The 19,079-nt window shown below is 35.8% G+C and overlaps 1 protein-coding gene across 4 annotated transcripts in view; it reads left to right on the forward strand.

The window, feature by feature from the left end:
• Window positions 1–19,079, forward strand: part of PIK3CB (phosphatidylinositol-4,5-bisphosphate 3-kinase catalytic subunit beta) — a 182,404-nt gene that overhangs the window by 105,739 nt on the left and 57,586 nt on the right. For all 4 annotated transcript variants that reach the window (XM_053903772.1, XM_019437877.2, XM_019437857.2 and 1 more), the window contains exons 9-12: window positions 6,108–6,359; window positions 8,159–8,255; window positions 11,157–11,287; window positions 14,923–14,973. In XM_053903772.1, coding sequence (XP_053759747.1) covers window positions 6,108–6,359; window positions 8,159–8,255; window positions 11,157–11,287; window positions 14,923–14,973 — 531 coding nt within the window. The remainder of the gene's footprint in view (window positions 1–6,107; window positions 6,360–8,158; window positions 8,256–11,156; window positions 11,288–14,922; window positions 14,974–19,079) is intronic.

The following is a 19,079-nucleotide window of genomic DNA, read 5'->3' on the forward strand; positions in this document are numbered from 1 at the left end:
TGATGGTGCTCCAAAATTCTTTACTTTTCAAACCTTGAAGATGATTCAGACCAAGGATCAGGAAATGGGACAATTTTGACAAAATTCCATTTGATACAAGTTCAGAGTATAGTTTTTCATGTCTGCTATCATGGGAGATTCTAAGTTCCGAAAACACGTGGGGTTTTTTTGTTTTGTTTAATTTTAAGTGTAGGTCATTTTTAGTACTCTTGTTTGTTGTTTTTAAATTTTTTCTTTTTTAACATTTATTCATTTTTGAGAGACAGGGAGAGACAGAGCATGAACAGGGTAGGGGCACAGAGAGAGGGAGACTCTGAGCTGTCAACACAGAGCCCGATACAGGGCTCGAACCCATGAACCGTGAGATCGTGACCTGAGCCACACAGGCGTCCCTCTTGTTCGTTTTTAACCAGGTATCAACTTGAATCATTTTAGTGAATTACTAGATTTCTCAAGTAGATATAATCTTAATGACTTGGTCTTAAATCACACTTTGACTAATTATAATTAGATAATGAGTAATATTTCAACACTTTTTCAGAATATGCTGGGTCTTTTTTTTTATTATTACCATGTCTTGGTTAGAGTCTTTATTATTATTTTTTTCTAGATCATACCCTTTGCTATTTATAGTTAGTACAGAACTTTTCAAGTTCATTATACTTGCGTTTTTTTACCTTTATATCCAGCTGATCCATAGTTTTACTTCATTCCTTATATCTCAATTCTGTTAGAAGTTGGTTGATGGAATTATAACTAGCAGTTTTTGTTTTGGTTCTTTCAATACTAGCTAACATTTATTGAGTAATTATGTAGTGGACTCCTATATGTTTTTATTCTCAAAAATTGTCAAAACCAAGAGATGCTAACATTTTTCCAGTTCAGCAATTTATTGTAAGTAGCTGGTTTTTATCACAAAAACGTTGAGAAACATTTATTTCTTTATAGTCTACTTGTTATTTTTTGAATAAACTATTTCATATGTAAAAGGTAATAGAATTCATAAGACTTATAACTGTTCAGGGTCACCGAAAGTAAGAACTGAATGTCACTTTTATCCTGAAATTCCTACCTTACATCCTATCATACAAAAGATACAGAATGTGTTTTTTGTTTTTTTGTTTTTGTTTTTAAATTTTTTTTTAACGTTTATTTATTTTTGAGACAGAGAGAGACAGAGCATGAACAGGGGAGAGGCAGAGAGAGAGGGAGACACAAAATCCAAAGCAGGCTCCAGGCTCTGAGCGGTCAGCACAGAGCCCAACGTGGGGCTCGAACTCACGGACCGCGAGATCGTGACCTGAGCCGAAGTCAGACGCTTAACCGACTGAGCCACCCAGGCGCCCCCAGAATGTGTTTTTTGTATGTTTTGTTTTACTTATGATTTATTGAATCTTCACAAATGTAAGAGCTAAGTGTACATGTACTTGATCTGTCTCCATTTCTCTTTCTCTCAGCACGCGCGCACACACACACGCACGCACACAAACCCTATACAAAATTTTGACTTTTTAAAAAATAATTGAGAATATTTAATAGTCAAAAGTCAGGAGCAAGATTCACGGTAAGTATGTATTATAGTAAGATCCTCTGTAACTGCTTGATGTTGGATTACATATTTTGCTTTCTTGTAGTATACCTCATGGTCAAAGCAAAGAAAACATGATCAGTTGTAATATTCAGATTCTCTTAAGATAAACTAGTCATTCATGTGTTTGTAGCTCATCCTGATACTATTGTAAATTGAGAGATATTTGTGGCTCCTTATGAAGGAAACACAGTGGGAAGTAAAGTGGGCATCAACACTCATGCCAGCATCTTTACAGTAGGTAAAATAACGTTTCACATATCTTTCTTCTATAGAATCTTTCACTGGGTAGATTTAAAATATAATATTAAGTACAATTGAGGAAAAGTTATTCTGTAAGAGACAAAAGTAACTCACTCTCAATTTTATACTCAACCATGTGATGGTTTATGTTTAATTGAATGGTAATATTTGAACTTCCCAGAGATATAAATGTACTGTGTGTCTTTCAGGAAATTCTGAATGCATATTTTTTCCCCAGATTGGGTTTTGGGTAAGGTTTAGGCAGCAAATACTTTGTTGTGCCTATGTAAGGTCAGATATAGATATGAAATCCAAGCATAAATACTTTGATCATCAGGTGAGCCTATAGTGGAATTAAAGTAGTCTTAGGGACATGACGTTCATAAGCAGGGTTCATGTGTGAATAGATGAAAACCCCCACCCTATCCCCACCTACGTCTTTACATGGAGATTTGTGGAGGATCTGGTGCAAATGAAATAACCTGCATTTTTCTGGAAGAAAAATACTCTTTAACCCCTTTACTTCATCCCAGCATATTTGCCATCTTCAATCTTCCCCACCCACGTGACTTCATAATTTAGTAACAGTGATCTGACTTCATAATTTATTAACAGTGATCTATCTATATTTGGTGAGTATTGGATTCCTTTTTTTATTAGCTACATAATTTGATCTTCCTCATTACTTGCTTTCCTTATCTTATAAATAATAATGGACTAGTATTTCATTGTTCTAATGTTCTATAACTTCTCAATAGAATAGGTTGACCAACAGGAGGTATCCATCACAGCATGTCATCTTTAGGTAGCAGAAACCTGATAAAAAAGGGAGCTTAAATAAGGGCTTTAAAATTTTTAATATTTTTATTGAATGTGAGGAAGGCTCATCTTATAGAAGAGTAAATGGCTATGCAGGTTTTCAGCAGTTAAAGTAATGGTAAGAAATGTTCTTGCAGTGATGAAACAATAATTTTACATTTGAGACTGGTTAGTCATGGTGCTGGTTGGCCCAAAAACATGTAGTATGGAGAGGAGACAAGTGATTAGGTTTATTCAGGGTATGGACCTCAGTTGTGTGTGACAGAGGGAGAGACTGGCATTGGCAGAGAGTTTTGGGGAAGGCAAAGGCGGACAAATCTGATGGGGAAAGAAGGGGAGGTGTCGGTCATTGAAATGAGGCTAAAAATGGGCAAGGGGATTTTCCTGTGGGAGTGTCAGAGTGAGTTAGAAGGAGAAGTGGTAGAAAGTGAGATGTAGCAATTAGTGATTTGGAGTTGCTGCGGTGTGGGAAAGTCAAATTCTGCATGTGATTGGGTTTGTGGGGCAGAGGGGAAGGAGAGGAAGTACTGTGGAGATTTTGAGGTCAGGAAACTCGGAGGTCAGATGGATTGATTGCTTTAGGCATGTGGGCCCTGCCTCAACACCTCTTAGTTTTTTTTCCCTCTCATTTGGATTTTTCACATCTTGGAAAACAATTACTGATATGCTCTTTGTAAGAAAATTGAAAAACTGTACCTCCTTTGCTTATTATTCTTAAGCCTTTGCCTGTAGCCTAGGTACTTCTTCAATTCCAGACTCCTGTTTTGACAGGCGTCAGTACACATTTCTGTGTGTGTGTGTGTGTGTGTGTGTGTGTGTGTGTGTGTTATTTATTTTTGAGAGAGAGAGAAAGAGAGAGACGGTGAGTGTGAGGGAGGGGCAGAGAGAGAGAGAGAAAACGAGAGAGAGAGAGGGAGAATCCCAAGCAGGCTCTACCTTGCTTGGTTGGGATTCTCTCTTCTCTCTCGGCCCGTCCCTTGCATGCAGGTGAGCATGCTCTCCCTCAAAATAAATAAACATTAAAAAAAAAAAAAAAAAAGAGGGACATCTGGGTGGCTCAGTTGGTTAAGCATCTGACTTCAGTTCAGGTCATGATCTCATGGTTTGTGAGTTTGAGCCCCTCATCAGGCTCTGTGCTGACAGTTCAGAGCCTGGAGCCTGCTTTGGATTCTGTGTCTCCCTCCCTCTCTGCCCCCTCCCACTCACACTCTGTCTCTCTTTTTCTCAAAAATAAATAAACATGATTTGCACTTTCCTGATTAAAAAAAAAGAAAAAGATAATGACTAGTGCATAGTGATGGAACCTTTCCTAACCTCCTGATAAACTAAAATTACCATTCATTGTGTGTTCATTAATTGATGCTCCGTTTTCCTGAGGTATCTCAGGGAGGAAAAGAAAACTTCAAAATCTTAAGTTTTGTGCTCTTCCTATCTTCCATACAACTTTACTAACACTAAATTCCATCTTTTGAGCATTTCATGATAGGGCCATTTCTTAGTTGCTTAGGAGAAAATAATTATGGTTCTTATAGGCAATTGCAGTTTTCTTTACAGAATAAAGTAATTATTATTCTTATTTTGTCTTGGCCTTTAAAAATACTAGTATTGTAAGTGTCTCATAGTTTAGATACTTTGAGCATAGCATAAATGTAAATACAAAGATTTCCTAAAAGTGCTGTTGTATAAATCTTTCTTTGTAATTATTATCGTATAATTTACAGAGTAAAAAAAGAATCTCCAGACTTTTTGCCTTATTTCAGGGAACACAGGGGAATATCATTTAAAGTACTGTAGACATAGACTTAAAAGTTGCTTAAGGCTGTGACTACTCAGTCTTGACAGAGTCTGTTTATTTTATTTATGTAAAAAAATTTGTTTAATGTTTGTTTAGTTTTGAGAGAGAGCGCATGAGCAGGGGAGGGGCAGAGAGAGAGAGAGAGAGAGAGAGAGAGAGAGAGAGAGAGACACAGAATCCGAAGCAGGCTTTAGGCTCCGAGCTGTCAGCACAGAGCCCGACGCGGGGGTCGAACTCACGGACTGCGAGATCATGACCTGAGCTAAAGTCGGACACTCAATCCACTGAGCCACCCAGGCACCCCATGTCTGTTTATTTTTTATTTGTTTATTCTTTTGACACTGTTTAAAAACAGATAACCTTGAATGGTTTTTTAAAAAGTAATACAAAAAATGATTTCCATTTTCATTCATATTTGCATTAAATTTTATGAGTTTTAGATTGATTGTGAGCATTTGGTGTTATGCTTGTATTTAGGATCTTAAATTTAGATCATCCAGCTATTTTGTTTGGTGCTTTCTAGAATAATATTTTTGAAGTATTTTATTTTGTGTTATTTGTTTGTTTCTTTGTTTTTGAGAGAAAGAGAGTTCCAGCAGAGGAGGGCAGAAGGAGAGAGAGAAAATCTCAAGCAGGCTCCATGCTGGGCACGGTGCCTGACACAGGGCTTGATCTCATAACAGAGATCATGATCTGAGCCCAAGTCAAGAATTGGACCCTTACCCAACTGAGCCACCCAGGCGCCCCAATTTTAAAGTATTTTAACAATAACATAAAATATAATTGAAAATAACTTAAGAGAAGGATAACTCACCAATGTTCTTACTGTCATAGTACAACTAGTTTTATTTGTATTCATTTCTTTGTACTGTCAAAATGTGAATATGCTTTTAGTGAGTATATATTGTATTTTGTTATTTTATTTTTTATTTAAGTTTATACAGTATAGGCTTGTACACAGTGTAGGCTTGATGATGGTTTCAAAGTAAGAAAATAAGGGCGCCTGATGGTTCAGTTGGTTAAACCTCTGACTCTTGATTTCCACTCAGGTCATGATTGCAGGGTTGTGGGAGCAAGCACCATGTCAGGCTCCATGCTGAGCCTGCTTAAGATTGAATCCTGCTTAAGATTCTCTCTCTCTCTCTCTCTCTCTCTCTCTCTCTCTCTCTCTCTCTCTCTCCCCCCCCTCCCTCCCTCCTTCCCTCCCTCCCCCCCTCTCTCTCTCCCTCTCTCCCTTTGCCCCTCACCTCCACTCTCTCTCTCCCTCTGAAATAAAAATTTTTTAAATGTAGGAAGAGACTGGGGAGACATTCCATCCATCACTTCCTTTCCAGTTTTGCAGAAGAGTAAGACAAGATCCCGAATAAATGAAGTCAGTGGAAGTGAGCATATGATAGTAATAGTTTTTATATTTATGGTCTTGGTTTCTGTAGATCTGTTTATACATACATTGAGACCTCTTGGATTAAGTGAAAAATAGGTTAAAATAACAGTTTAGTGAAGTATCTACTGATTAATTATAGCCTGATGGTTCTGTGGACAAAAAGTTTTTCCTAGAGTTGGTATGCTCCTTCTCCCAATATACGATTTTTCTTCAAAATAGAGGTGTTCATTAGTACAGTGTTCATAAATCTGTGTTTGTTTTTGTCTCCTTCATTATAGGTTCATGTCAGGGCTGGCCTTTTTCATGGTACCGAACTCCTGTGTAAAACCATCGTAAGCTCAGAGATATCAGGGAAAAATGATCACATTTGGAATGAACCACTGGAATTTGATATAAATATTTGTGACCTGCCACGAATGGCTCGATTATGTTTTGCTATTTATGCAGTTTTGGATAAAGTGAAAACGAAAAAATCGACTAAAACTATTAATCCCTCTAAATATCAGACCATCCGGAAATCTGGGAAAGTGGTAATTATGCACTACTGAAAAATTTTTATAATGAAATGATTTTAAGACTCTTTGAAATAATTGAGTAATATAAGTGAAATTTTATCATATAACTTTGGTCCATAAGAAGTGATTTTAAAAAGACAATAAATATCCATTTTTATATTCTGTTTATTTATTTTCTCTTCTGGCAGATTTGTTTTAGCAAATGTCCTACTGTAAGTGTTCTATTATAAATATTATACTTTTAAGAAGAGAGAGGTGTGGGGTGCCTGGGTGGCTCAGTCACTTAAGCGTCCGACTTTGGCTCAGGTCATGATCTCACAGTTTGTGAGTTTGAGCCCTGGGTCGGGCTCTGTGCTCACAGCACAGAAATTGCTTTAGATTCTCTGTCCCCCTCTCTCTGCCCCTTCCTCACTCATTCCCCCCCTTTCAAAATAAATAAACTTAAAAAGATACAGATAAAAATGAATGAAAAGATCTAAAAAATTATATGTCCACAGTCCCTTAACTAAAATTCTAGGTGCCACATATACTTGAACACTCAGAATTTTTTGAATTTTAGAAAGATTACACAACACACTTCACTCAACACACCCTGTGGGATCTGGAGCACAAATCTGTAATCAAACACATCAGTATCCAACAGTGAAATCTGTGACTATTCATACTGAATGAGACAAATGAAGAGTATCAGTTAAGTTCATGCCATTTCTGACCATGTTTTACTGTCAAGTGAAATTTTTTTTTTTTTTAAGGTTTATTTTTGAGAGAAAGAGAGCGCTTGCGTGCGCGCGTGAGTGGGGAGGGGCAGCGAGAGGGGACAGAGGATCCAAAGCAGGCTACACACTGACATCAGCAAGCTTGATGTGGGGCTGGAACTCATGAACCTCGAGATCATGCCCTGAGCCGAAGTCAGATGGATGCTCAACCGACTGAGCCACCTAGGTGCCCTGCACTGTCAAATGAGTTATGGACAAACCTTTAGTTTTTGGAGTTTGTTAGATTTTGAGGTTGTGGAAAGGGGATGGTGTACCTGTTCTGATATTCTCATCTTCCGTTTCCTGTTTTTAGTCAGGTCTTTTTCATTTTCTTATAAGTTTAGAAGGCATGGAGGCATGAATTGTATACTTGTTTTAAAAAACTGGTTACTATATTTATGTATGTGTATTTGTATCCTTTATTTTTTACTGTGAGAATGCAAGGCTTTTCTTGTGGCTATTACCATATAGTTAAAAAAAATAAATTTTAGGATGTAAAAGTCACAGAAGAGTTATTTCCTCAGTGTTTTTTCTTCCACTGATACAGAATTTTACTAAAAGCTTTTGACTATTTATGAGTATTTTTGATAAATTGTGACCAAGTTAATTGGTCTAGATACCTGTGTAAGTCTGTGAGCTTGGCACTTCCTTTTTAGAAATATTAATAAATTCTACAATACCAGAATACATTGCCTTCTCCTACGTAAGATTTACTTAGGCTTAAAGCTCTTAAAACATACAGCCTGACATTATATCACGCATATTTTCTTGAATCATTAAAAATTCCTTATCACTTGCAATGTTCATACATTAAATACTGTTTTTTGGATATGTTATTTTATCATGAGACATTAATTGGCTTTCAGAGTTTTCTTGAACCACTGTAAAGATCTTGAACATTTTTCCATGTATATCTTGTTTTATTTTGGATGATTTTTTGGAAATCATCGGGAACTCTAGCAATTTCTAGAACTAAATTTTTGAAACAAAGGTCATGTACACATTTACATGCTAAAGTTCATTTTCAGCGTATTTATGCAATGGTATCTTTTTCAACAGCATTATCCTGTAGCATGGGTAAATACAATGGTTTTTGACTTTAAAGGACAGTTGAGATCTGGAGACATAATATTGCACAGCTGGTCTTCATTTCCTGGTAAGATTTATATCCTAATCCTTAAATAGTAACTTTTGGCATGTGGACTAGTTACTGTTTCTTTATGACTCACTATTCTTTTAGTTTAGTAAAGAAACCTTCATTTCATATCTTTATTATTCTTTCTAAAACAGATTCCCACAGATTGTTTTAATATGTTTAAAAAGTGATTTATATCTGAATATATTTGTTATCTTAATGAATATGTTGTTGTTTTAAACATTTTATTTTTGCAGGCTTTGGAGAAATTGTCCTAAAAAACAATGTCTTATAACAACCTTTGTTGCGCCTAGTTGTACTAAATTTACTGCACTAATAGAAGGCACATCCACTAATATGGGAGGAATAGTAAAAATACAATAAGTGTTTAGTTGGCTTTAACCCGAAATTTGAGCTATAATTTGTCTGTATTTCTTAAATATTATGCAGAGCACCCCAATAAGGTAGATAGTTTTATCTCCATTTTATAGATGAGAAAAGTGAACCTCAGAGATGATAAGTTGGTCAGTCATACATAATTGGCTCAAAACCAGGGTTTATACAAAAGATTGCTTGACTCTTTCCGTTATTCCATATTGCTTTTTTTTGAATGTTGGAAGTTTTTAATGTAAGCTTTGCATTGTAATAGTGGTTTTCTTTTTTTCCCCTGCCTTCATAGCTCATTAATACAGTTAATAAAATTGTGAACTTACGTGCATTTTAAAATTATTTTGTGGGTGACAGACGTTTGAAAATATTCATTTATTAGTAGTTGCCATCTGAGAAACTGGTTTTGGATAATCAGTTCCTCACAGACGTATTTAAAACTCCTCATATTCTAATATTTTATGTGTATATATATTCTTTAATTTCTGCTCTTTCCTACATATACTTGTAATAGTTTTTATTAATCATGTTATTCCCAAAATATAGAATAGTAGGCATTTATGCATTTCTTAAGAGAAACTGTGAGTGTCATAACAGTAAAAGTTATGCATTTCAGCAGTTATACTTCTTTCAAAACCTTAATTTAGATTCACACATGTTCTCCAGAATCACCAAGCAACTTGACTCGTATTTTTAGCAGAATTGATGATTTTGGACAGTATTAACTTGGCATACCATGAACCTGACTTCATCTCTAACAAAATATAACATGAAAAATAATAAATGAACACATTTTCTCTGCATGTATCAACTCTAGAATTGTCGCTTTATCCCTGTAGGAGTGAGGCTGAAATACAAATAGTCTTTTTTTTTTTTTTTTCTTCCAAATAATCTATTATCTAGAGTCCCTAGGTCATCACTAAAGGGTATATAATCACATTTCTGGTTGCTTTTATATCTTTCCCGATTTCTTCATGTATACACTAGGAAATATTCTATTTTTTTTCCATTCTGAAAGAAAGTAGCATTTTCTGTGCAGTGTTCTGCTCTTGACCTTTTAACCTTATGTATCTATCTAGAGTGCTTCTGATGCTTTTTAAAGTAGACTTATCTTTTGATAATTTAAGCAAGTGTTACAATGAATAACCTTGCTTATGTGTAGGTATTTGTGTAAGATTTCCTAGAGATGGGTTTATTGTGTTAAAGAATATATACATTTGTTATTGTACACCTGAAACTGATAAATCACTCTATGTTAACTAACTCGAATTAAAATAAAAACTTTAAAAAAAATAAAAACTTGGAATTTTAAAATAAAAAAGTAAATACATTTGTAATTTTGATGAATAATCACAAATTGCTCTCCAGTAGAGACTGTACCAGTTCATACTCTCTATAATGTATTAGAGTGCCTTTTTGTAACCCCTTTTAAGCAAGGTTACCTCTATATGTTTGGGACTGATAAGAATACTAAAATGGTACATTTTACTTTAGATAGATTGCATGTTATGGGACAAGGAAGTATAATGCTACCATAAGTATAAGATTTTAATTTGCTGAGAAATCTGATTTAGAAGTGTATAAATGATGAGAATTGCTTCCTTCTATGAAATTTGACGATATTAAACATGAGCAAAGAATTGATCAGGACCTGAAACTTGCAAATACTTTGTGAAGATTTTCTAGCATTGGTAAATAATTCGAGTGTGCATAGTATCTGGATATTAGGCCTGGACACAATGGATTTTTATCTTTTGTTTCCTTAGGAGAGAACAACTGCTAAAAATCAGTGTAAGGAAGGACATACTAGTTTGCAGACGGGAGACTTGAGGATGTACTGCTAATTCTGTTCTCTTATCTTGAGTTTAATGTCTTTTTAATAGTTTATCTGTGAAATGAAAGTTATATGAACTCCGGGGTTTTATGAGAGCATTGAAATGTAAGATGCCTATGCACAAGTCTGTGAATGGACCATTTTAGAGCGTGGGAGCAGTGCCTTGAAGAAAGAAGCAGTTTATAGCAGTACCACTTGAATGGAGTATTGCAGAGACTACTGGAGAGGTGTTTAACTGTATCAGCAGTTATGGAATGATCTAGGAACATAAATAGCATTAGGTTTGTTCAAAAGAATGTCATTGATGACCCTCAGAAATAACAGTTTGGGTACTGTGGTGACCACAGAAAATAAGAAATCCCTGTATGTGATGAAGTTAGGAAAATTTTTTGGTCACGTTATTTTGATGGGAAGCAATTCCAATTAAGTCTTTTTCAAGATTGAGAATTCTTACCAAATTTGAAGGAAGATGTGAGGTACGTATTAATTTTTGTAAACTTTCTCATTTTAGAGATGTATGTAAACGTATTCAACTCTTGTGTCAAGTATTAACAGAAAATTAGAGGCTTACTGATAAAATTATCTGACAAATTCCTTAGGTAACATACTTTAAAAATAATTTTCATGGTTGAAATCTATTAAGAATTTTAGTTTAGTTTCAAAAACATTTTTTAAGAATCAAAATTATTTGCATATTTTAGATGAACTTGAAGAAATGTTGAATCCAATGGGAACTGTTCAGACAAATCCATATACAGAAAATGCAACAGCTTTGCATATCAAATTCCCAGAGAATAAAAAACAACCTTATTATTATCCTCCCTTTGATAAGGTAAGCTAATTATTTTAAAGGCCACTATGTATGAAAATCATTGAATTGTTAGTTCTTGGCTCTACATGTTTATAATGAAACTTTACGAAAACTTTTTCTTTCCAAACGTCACATATGTTGTCAGCTTGATTCAGTGGAAAGACCACTGAGCATGGAGCCAGCTAACTCTTACTTAGTCTTGGCTTCATCACTGACCAGGTGGAACATAGTATCTCTGGAAGTCAGGTTTCTCATTTATAAAATGAGGAAATTATAATGGTTCTCTGAGGTTCTTTTCAATTGAAAACGGCTGTAAATGCATTCATATGTAAATCTGAGCATGTGAAACGTCCTTAAAGCTTGCCCAGCATATTCAGGGATTAAAGACATATTCACTGCTGTTGTTAGAATTGGTATTCAAAGAACAGATAATTTATGTTGAATATTACTATTAGGAAGACTTCCTAAGGTACTGTTATTTATGTAGAATCTATACCAAGGACTTGCATTTCTAAACACATTTCCTTAGTATACAAACTGCTTATCTTGGCAATCTGGAGGGTATCTCGTGGATTTGAAAATGGGGCTTTGCTAATTTATATTCTAAGAGAGCTAAGTTGTCATATGTTTTATCTTCAGGCTTGGCATCATTACTTCACGTGTGATTGATGCTGATTTTTATGAGAAAATTTTGAAGCAAATTCTCAGAGAATAACTAATTTATTTTATTTCCTTAATCTATGTGAGAATAAACTTCCCTTAAAAATTGATAATATACCGGTCAGCTAAGCATTCGACTCATGATTTTGGCTCAGGTCATGATCTCACGGTTTATACGTTAGAGCCTCACATCAGTCTCTGTGCTGACAGTGAAGAGCCTGCTTGGGATCCTCTCTGTCTCTCCCTCTCTCTCCCCCTCCCCTGCTCATGTTCTCTCTCTCTCTGTTTTTCAAAAGAAATAAAAATTTTAAATAAATAAATACATTTGATATCACACTAAATAATATTCAAATCAATTGTATTTTAAAATCCAGCACTACCAGACCTGTATAGAATAGATTTCTAAAGTAGTATGTAAATTAAACTTGTTACCTAATGTTTCTTCTTTACTCTCATTTTAATTGAACTTTATCGACATAAGAAGCAACTTTTCGGGGCACCGAGGTAGCTCAGTTGGTTAAGCATCTGACTGTTGGTTTCAGCTCAGGTCATGATCTCATGGTCCATTCAAGCCCCACATCTGTCAATGCAGAGCCGGCTTGCAATTCTCTCACTCCATCTCTCTCTACCCCTCACCCGCTTATGCTGTTTCTCTCTCAAAATAAATAAATAAATGTAAAAAAAAAAAATAAGCCTTTTTATTTCAAATTCTTCTAAAGTATTTTCTTGATTAGTAATAATAGGGGTTATTACAGCAGAAATCTCAAATCTCAGATATGTCAAGAACCATAGACCTTAGTGTTCATTGAGTAGAAAAAGGTATTTTGACTCCTCTTTGCATTCATGCCTTGGCTTTATTCCTTAGAATAGCAATTTAACCAGAAGGCATAGCTACTTGTGTTACATTTAATAGTATAAGCTACAACTGTTTTTGTGTTGTTATAGTGTGAGTTCAACAATTATAGTTTCTTTTGGATGAAATGGGGGGAGAAGCAAAGTAGGAGGAGAGAATCCCAAGCAGACTCTGAGCTCTCAGCACTCAGCTGGGTGCAGGACTCAGTCCAACAAACCATGAGATCATCACCTGAGCCAAAATTAAGAGCCAGATACTGAACCGACTGAGCCACCTAGGTGCTCCAAAATGGGGTGCATTTTATTATTTTTTTTTAAAGTAATTAATTTTTTAAATTTACATCCAAGTTATCATATAGTGCAACAATGATTTCAGGAGTAGATTCCTTAGTGCCCTTACCCATTTAGCCCTTCCCCCCCTCCCACAATCCCTCCAGTAACCCTCTGTTTGTTCTCCATATTTAAGAGTCTCTTCTGTTTTGTCCCCCTCCCTGTTTTTATATTATTTGTGCTTCCCTTCCCTTATGTTCATCTGTTTTGTCTATTCACGTCCTCATATGAGTGAAGTCATATGATATTTGTCTTTCTCTGACTAATTTCACTTAGCGTAATACTCTCTAGTTCTATCCACGTAGTTGCAAAGGGCAAGATTACATTCTTTTTGATTGCCGAGTAATACTCCATTGTATATATATAAAATGTGGTGCATTTTGAAGCATTTTTACAAATAGAACATCCTCTGCAAATTTAAATAGTTTTCACCTGCTATTTCAAGAGAGGTCCAACTTTTAAAAAACAAAAAAATATTGCTTACGTCACTAAACTTTTTGCTTTTGTAATCTCTTAGTCTGTCTTTGAAGATGAATTTGAGATAGAGGGTTTTTCTTTAAATATGTATAAATATATTTATAATTATTGGGTTTTTTTAATTGTACAATTTATATGCGATCATTTAAAATATCAGTTAATACAGATAGAAAAGGTGAAAGTTCCCTGTGTTCTTTTTATTTAATAGTTTTTGTTGTGATCACTTGTGTACCTTTTGCTTTTCAAGTCAATTTTATGGTTATTGATTAATGACTGTAATCTCATTTTGTTTTTATAACAACCCTATGAAATAGGATAAGAGTTATCACTGCACTTTACATTTGAGGATACAGTTAAATTATTCATTTAGGATTATATAACTCAGTATCAGGATATAAATCTTCAGATTCTTTAACCACTGATTTTTCCCGTCTTTTCAAGAATCAGAGTCTCTTTAAAGGGCACCTGGGTGGCTCAGTTGGTTAACCATCAGACTCTTGATTTTGGCTCAGGTCATGATCTCACAGTTCATGGGTTTGAGCTCTGTGCTGACAATGCAGAGCCTGCTTGGCATTTTACCTCTTTCTCTCTGCCCCTACCTCATTCTCTCTCTCTCTCTCTCAAAATAAATAAACTTAAAAAAAAGAATCAGAGCCCATTTAGAACTTAATGAATTCAAACGGCTGTCTCTTGATACTCTACTTTTGTTATGTTAATTCAGAAAAACAGTGACAAAAACTTACTAGTTATTTAGTAACTCTTGTATACCTTTGCATTTTCTTAAGCAGAAAATATTTACCTGTATTTAAAATTCTTTCATATGCATATGCAAGCCATTGCTTATTTTGTCTAGAGACAATGCTAGTGCACCCTAGGAGTCACAGTCCCTTATAATAATACCCTTGATACCCAGTTGTCAAGAGTTTAAAGATTGGGATGGGGGTGCGCCTGGGTGGCTCAGTCAGTTGAGTGTCCAGCTTAGGCTCAGGTCATGATCTAATGGTTGGTGAGTTCCAGCCCCATATTGGGCTTGCCGCTGTCAGTGTGCAGCCTGCTTTTGATCCTCTGTCCCCCTCTGTCTCTACCCCTCCCTGCTCGCATTCTGTCTCTCAAAAATAAATAAAAATATTTTCTAAAAAGATTTAAAAAAAAGTTCGAAGATTGGGAATCACTGTATAATACCATTTTGCATTTAAAATTCATGTTTACATTATAAAGCATAGAAATGCCAGACCATATGTTGTTTCTTTTAGTCTAAGTACAATTATAATCATTTACAATTAAAATTTTCCAAATACAAGAGCCAAAATTTAATTTTAAAAGTTTTTTTTTAACAGATAATCGAGAAGGCAGCTGAGATTGCAAGCAGTGACAGTGCTAATGTATCAGTAAGTATCAAGGTTTTAAAAGGACCCTTTCTCCTTATTAGTTACTTTCATCTCATTTATGGTAATGAGCTTATAGATGACCATACTCTTATGGAAGAATAGCCTGAGAATGTATGTGAGTATGTACATACTATGTTTTTTGTTGAATGGCAGCTGTTTGTAGGTGGTCTGTGTTCAGTGGTAAACCCTTTTCTGATATAAGCACAGGTTTAGCAGCTCGTCTTTTTTATTGTATTGTATTGTATATACTATATGTATATACTATATGTATATACTATATATATGTGTGTGTGTGTATATATATATATATATATATATATATATATATATATATATATAGGCTCCATGCTCAACATAGGGCTTGAACTCACCAGTGTGAGATCAAGAGTTGCATGCACTACTGACTGAACCAGCCAAGCACCCCCAGCAGCTAGTCTTTAAGGGATGTTATGCCACCTCATAGATTGACAATACTGTCTTTTTGAATAGTATTCAGTTGAATGAAGAGACTGTAATTTTATTTATCTCATGTAACAGCATATATAATCAGGCCAGGATTTACAGTGCTGGGGAGCCAGTTTCTTCCATCTTGGTGCTCTATCATGTTAGTGTGTACTTTCTGTCTCAAGTTTAATACTGGTGCTTCAGTTTCTTGTGTATTATGGTGCAGCCAGCAAGGAATAGGGAAAGCAAGAGTAGAGGCCGTACCCATTCTTTTTGAGGATATCATTTATATGCCTCATTGCTGCTCACATCTCATTAATCAGGACTTCCTCACATGGCCATACCTAACCACAAGTGAGGCTGGGAAATGTAGTCGTAGGCTGGGCAGTCATGTGCTTGGCCAGAAAAAGATTCTAGTTAATAAAGGATGAAGAGCAGAATGCATACAGAGGAATAAACAGTAATTTCTGCCACACATACCCATTGTTTGTACCCAAAAACTACAAAGTAGATTACTTTGTTTAGTTTACACCATATGCAATTTTGCTACCACCTATACTTTTTAGTTAAATTTTTTACTCTTAAGATCATTTAAGACTTTGCTGAGTCTGACCTAATGTTCTCTTACCATGTTGTCTGTTTACAGTTTTTATGTGTCTTCAGTATAAGGCCATTCTACCATAGAACGGTTAATTATATAGAGGCCAGAAGACAAAATGGAGAGAGTGTATGTTTTTTTCATTTACACAGAATCAAAGCTCTATTTAATGTTGGCTAGTTGGAGAAATGTCTGGCTCAGGGTGTCTTCTGCTTTGCCATTAAGAGTTTTCAAAAATATCCATAGTCCTGCAGTACAAGTCATCTACTACCATAAATACTTTGAGAGCACTGCTTTTTAATGACACAAAAGAAGCGCAAGTATACGCTTATCAGCTTGCCATGCAATTATGGGTAGACCTTGGGGATACTGTGGGTTCTGTTCCAGACCACTGCAATAAAGGGAGTATCACAATAAAGTGAGTCATGAATTTTTTGGCTTCCTACTGCATATAAAAGTTATGTTTACACTGTACTGTAATCTTACATGTGCTACAGCATTACACCTAAAACACAATGTACATACCTTAATTTAAAAACACTTTTTGTTAAAAAGTGCTAATCATTACCTGAGCTTTCAGCAAGTTGTAATCTGTTTGGTGGTGGAAGTTCTTGCCTTGATGTTGATGACTTCTGACTGATCAGGGTGGAAGTTGCTGAAGGTGGGGGTAACTGTGGCAGTTCTTAAAATAAGACCACAATGAAGTTTGCTGCATTAATTGACTCTTCTTCCTTTTAGGAACGATTTCTCTGCAGCATGCAATCTGCTTAATAGCATTTTACCCACAGTAGAACTTGTTTCAAAATTAGAGTCCATCCTTTCAATCCCTGTTGCTGCTTTATCAACTAAGTTTATGTCATATTCTAAATCCTTTGCTGTCATTGCAACAGACTTCACAGCATCTTTACCAGTGGTAGATTCTATCTCAAGAAACCACTTTCTTTGGGGCACCTGGGTGGTTTGGTTGGCTAAGCATCCGACTTTGGCTCAGGTCATGATCTCACAGTCGTGAGTCTGAGCCCCGCGTCGGGCTCTGTGCTCACGGCTCATAGCCTCCAGCCTGCTTCGGATTCTGTGTCTCCCCCTCTCGCTGCCCCCCCCCCCACCTCAAAAATGAATAAACCTAACACTTTCTTTGCTGATCCATAAGAAACAAGTCCTCATCTGTTCACGTTGTATCATGAGATTGCATCATGTCTGTCACATATTCAGGCTTCACTTCTGGTTCTCTTGCTGTTTTTATCACATCTGCAGTTACTTCCTCCCCTGAAGTCTTGAAACACTCAAAGTCATCCATGATGGTTGGAATCAACTTCTTCCAAACTCCTTGTTAATGTTGATATTTTGACCTCTTTCATGAATGATGAATGTTCTTAATGGCATCTAGAATGGTGAATCCTTTCCAGAATGTTTTCAATTTACTTTGTCCACATCCATCAGAGGAATCACTGTGGCAGCTTTGACCTCACAAAATGTATTTCCTAGATAATAAGGCTTGAAAGTTGAAATTACTCCTTAATCTATGGATTGCAGGGTGGATATTGTGTTAGCTGGCATGAAACAACATCAGTGTAATTGTACATCTCCATCAGAACCCTTAGATGACCAGGTGCATTGTCAGTACTAAAGTTTTGAAAAGAATCTTTTTTTCTGACCAGTAGGTCTCAACAGTGAGCATAACATATTCAGTAAACCATGTTGTAAACAGATGTGCTGTCATCAGGCTTTGTTGTTCCATTTATTATAGAGCACAGGCAGAGTAGATTTAGCATAATTCTTAAGGGCCATCTGATTTTGGAATGGTCATTTAGCACTGGCTTCAACTTAAAGTCACCGGCTGTGTGAGCCCTAACAAGAGAGTCTGCCTGTCCTTTGAAGCTTTGAAGCCAGACATTGACTTCTCCTCTGTAGCTGTGAAAGTCTTAAATAGCATTTCCTTCTAATATAAATATGTTTCGTGCACATTAAAAAGCTGTTGTTTAGTGTAGCCACCTTCATTAATTATGTTAGCTAGATCTCTGGACAACTTCCTGTGGCTTCTATATCAACACTTGTTTCTCCTTGAACCTTTATGTTATAGCGATGGCTTCTTCCTTTCATGCCCCCTCATACCCATATCCCCCCCATTGGGAAGTGGGGGAAAGCCACACTCATTTTTTTGATGTGCTTATAGCAAAGTGTATTTGCTTTGATTTATTCTAGTCAGTAATCACTGTTATATCATAATATGTATATGGTTTTTGAAAAATCCACATGTAAAGAAAAATAGAGAATATGAATGTTAGTGTTAATTGCTTTCCACCATTATCTTAGTTTAGTTCAAACATTTGAACAGGTGTATAAGATCACCATTTACCCTATACAGTGTAAGTTTTCATTACTGATTATTTTGGGTTTTGCAAAAGAATGTAAGATTCTGTGTTTTCTTTGGGCTTCCTGCCACATTTCTGGTAGTTGTTTATTTTTACCTTGGCTTTATTCAGTGCTGTGCTTTTCATAGCTCGGTAAACAATCACAGTACAATTATAGAGCCAATCCCCTTGCTTTCCCCTCTTAGTTTACTCATAGGTCTTCAGGATATTTACTTACAGTAGGTCTGTAGAGTCTAATTTTGATTCACAAAATTACAGTAGGTTTGCTAGCTTTTTGCAATATTTAACAGCAGTCTGCGTTTCGCTGACATGAACAATTTATACTGTGTTTGCAGCAGCAGGTTTCATTTTGAGATGTGTAAGTAAGTGTAGGAGTTTGATTTTCAGATTCTGATGACTTGTCATGATAATTTTTCGGGGAAACCCTGTCAAGCCTGTAAAAGAGAGTATACCATTTTTAGGTTGAAGGTCTGAATATAAACCCATTGTAATCGTACATTCTGTGTGTGTGTGTAAAATAATTTTTTTAAAGAACGGTTTTAGGATCACAACAAAATCAGGAGGAAGGTACAGAGATTTCTCATATACCCCTATCCCTTCACATGCATCTCCCTTTCCCATTAGCGACATCACTCACCAAAGTGGTATATTTGTTGCCAAGAATGCACCTATATTGACAAATCATAATCACC

This window comes from Panthera pardus, unplaced genomic scaffold (genome assembly GCF_024362965.1).
Source record: "Panthera pardus isolate Hobbes unplaced genomic scaffold, ASM2436296v1 HiC_scaffold_16, whole genome shotgun sequence".
Lineage (NCBI taxonomy): Eukaryota > Metazoa > Chordata > Mammalia > Carnivora > Felidae > Panthera > Panthera pardus.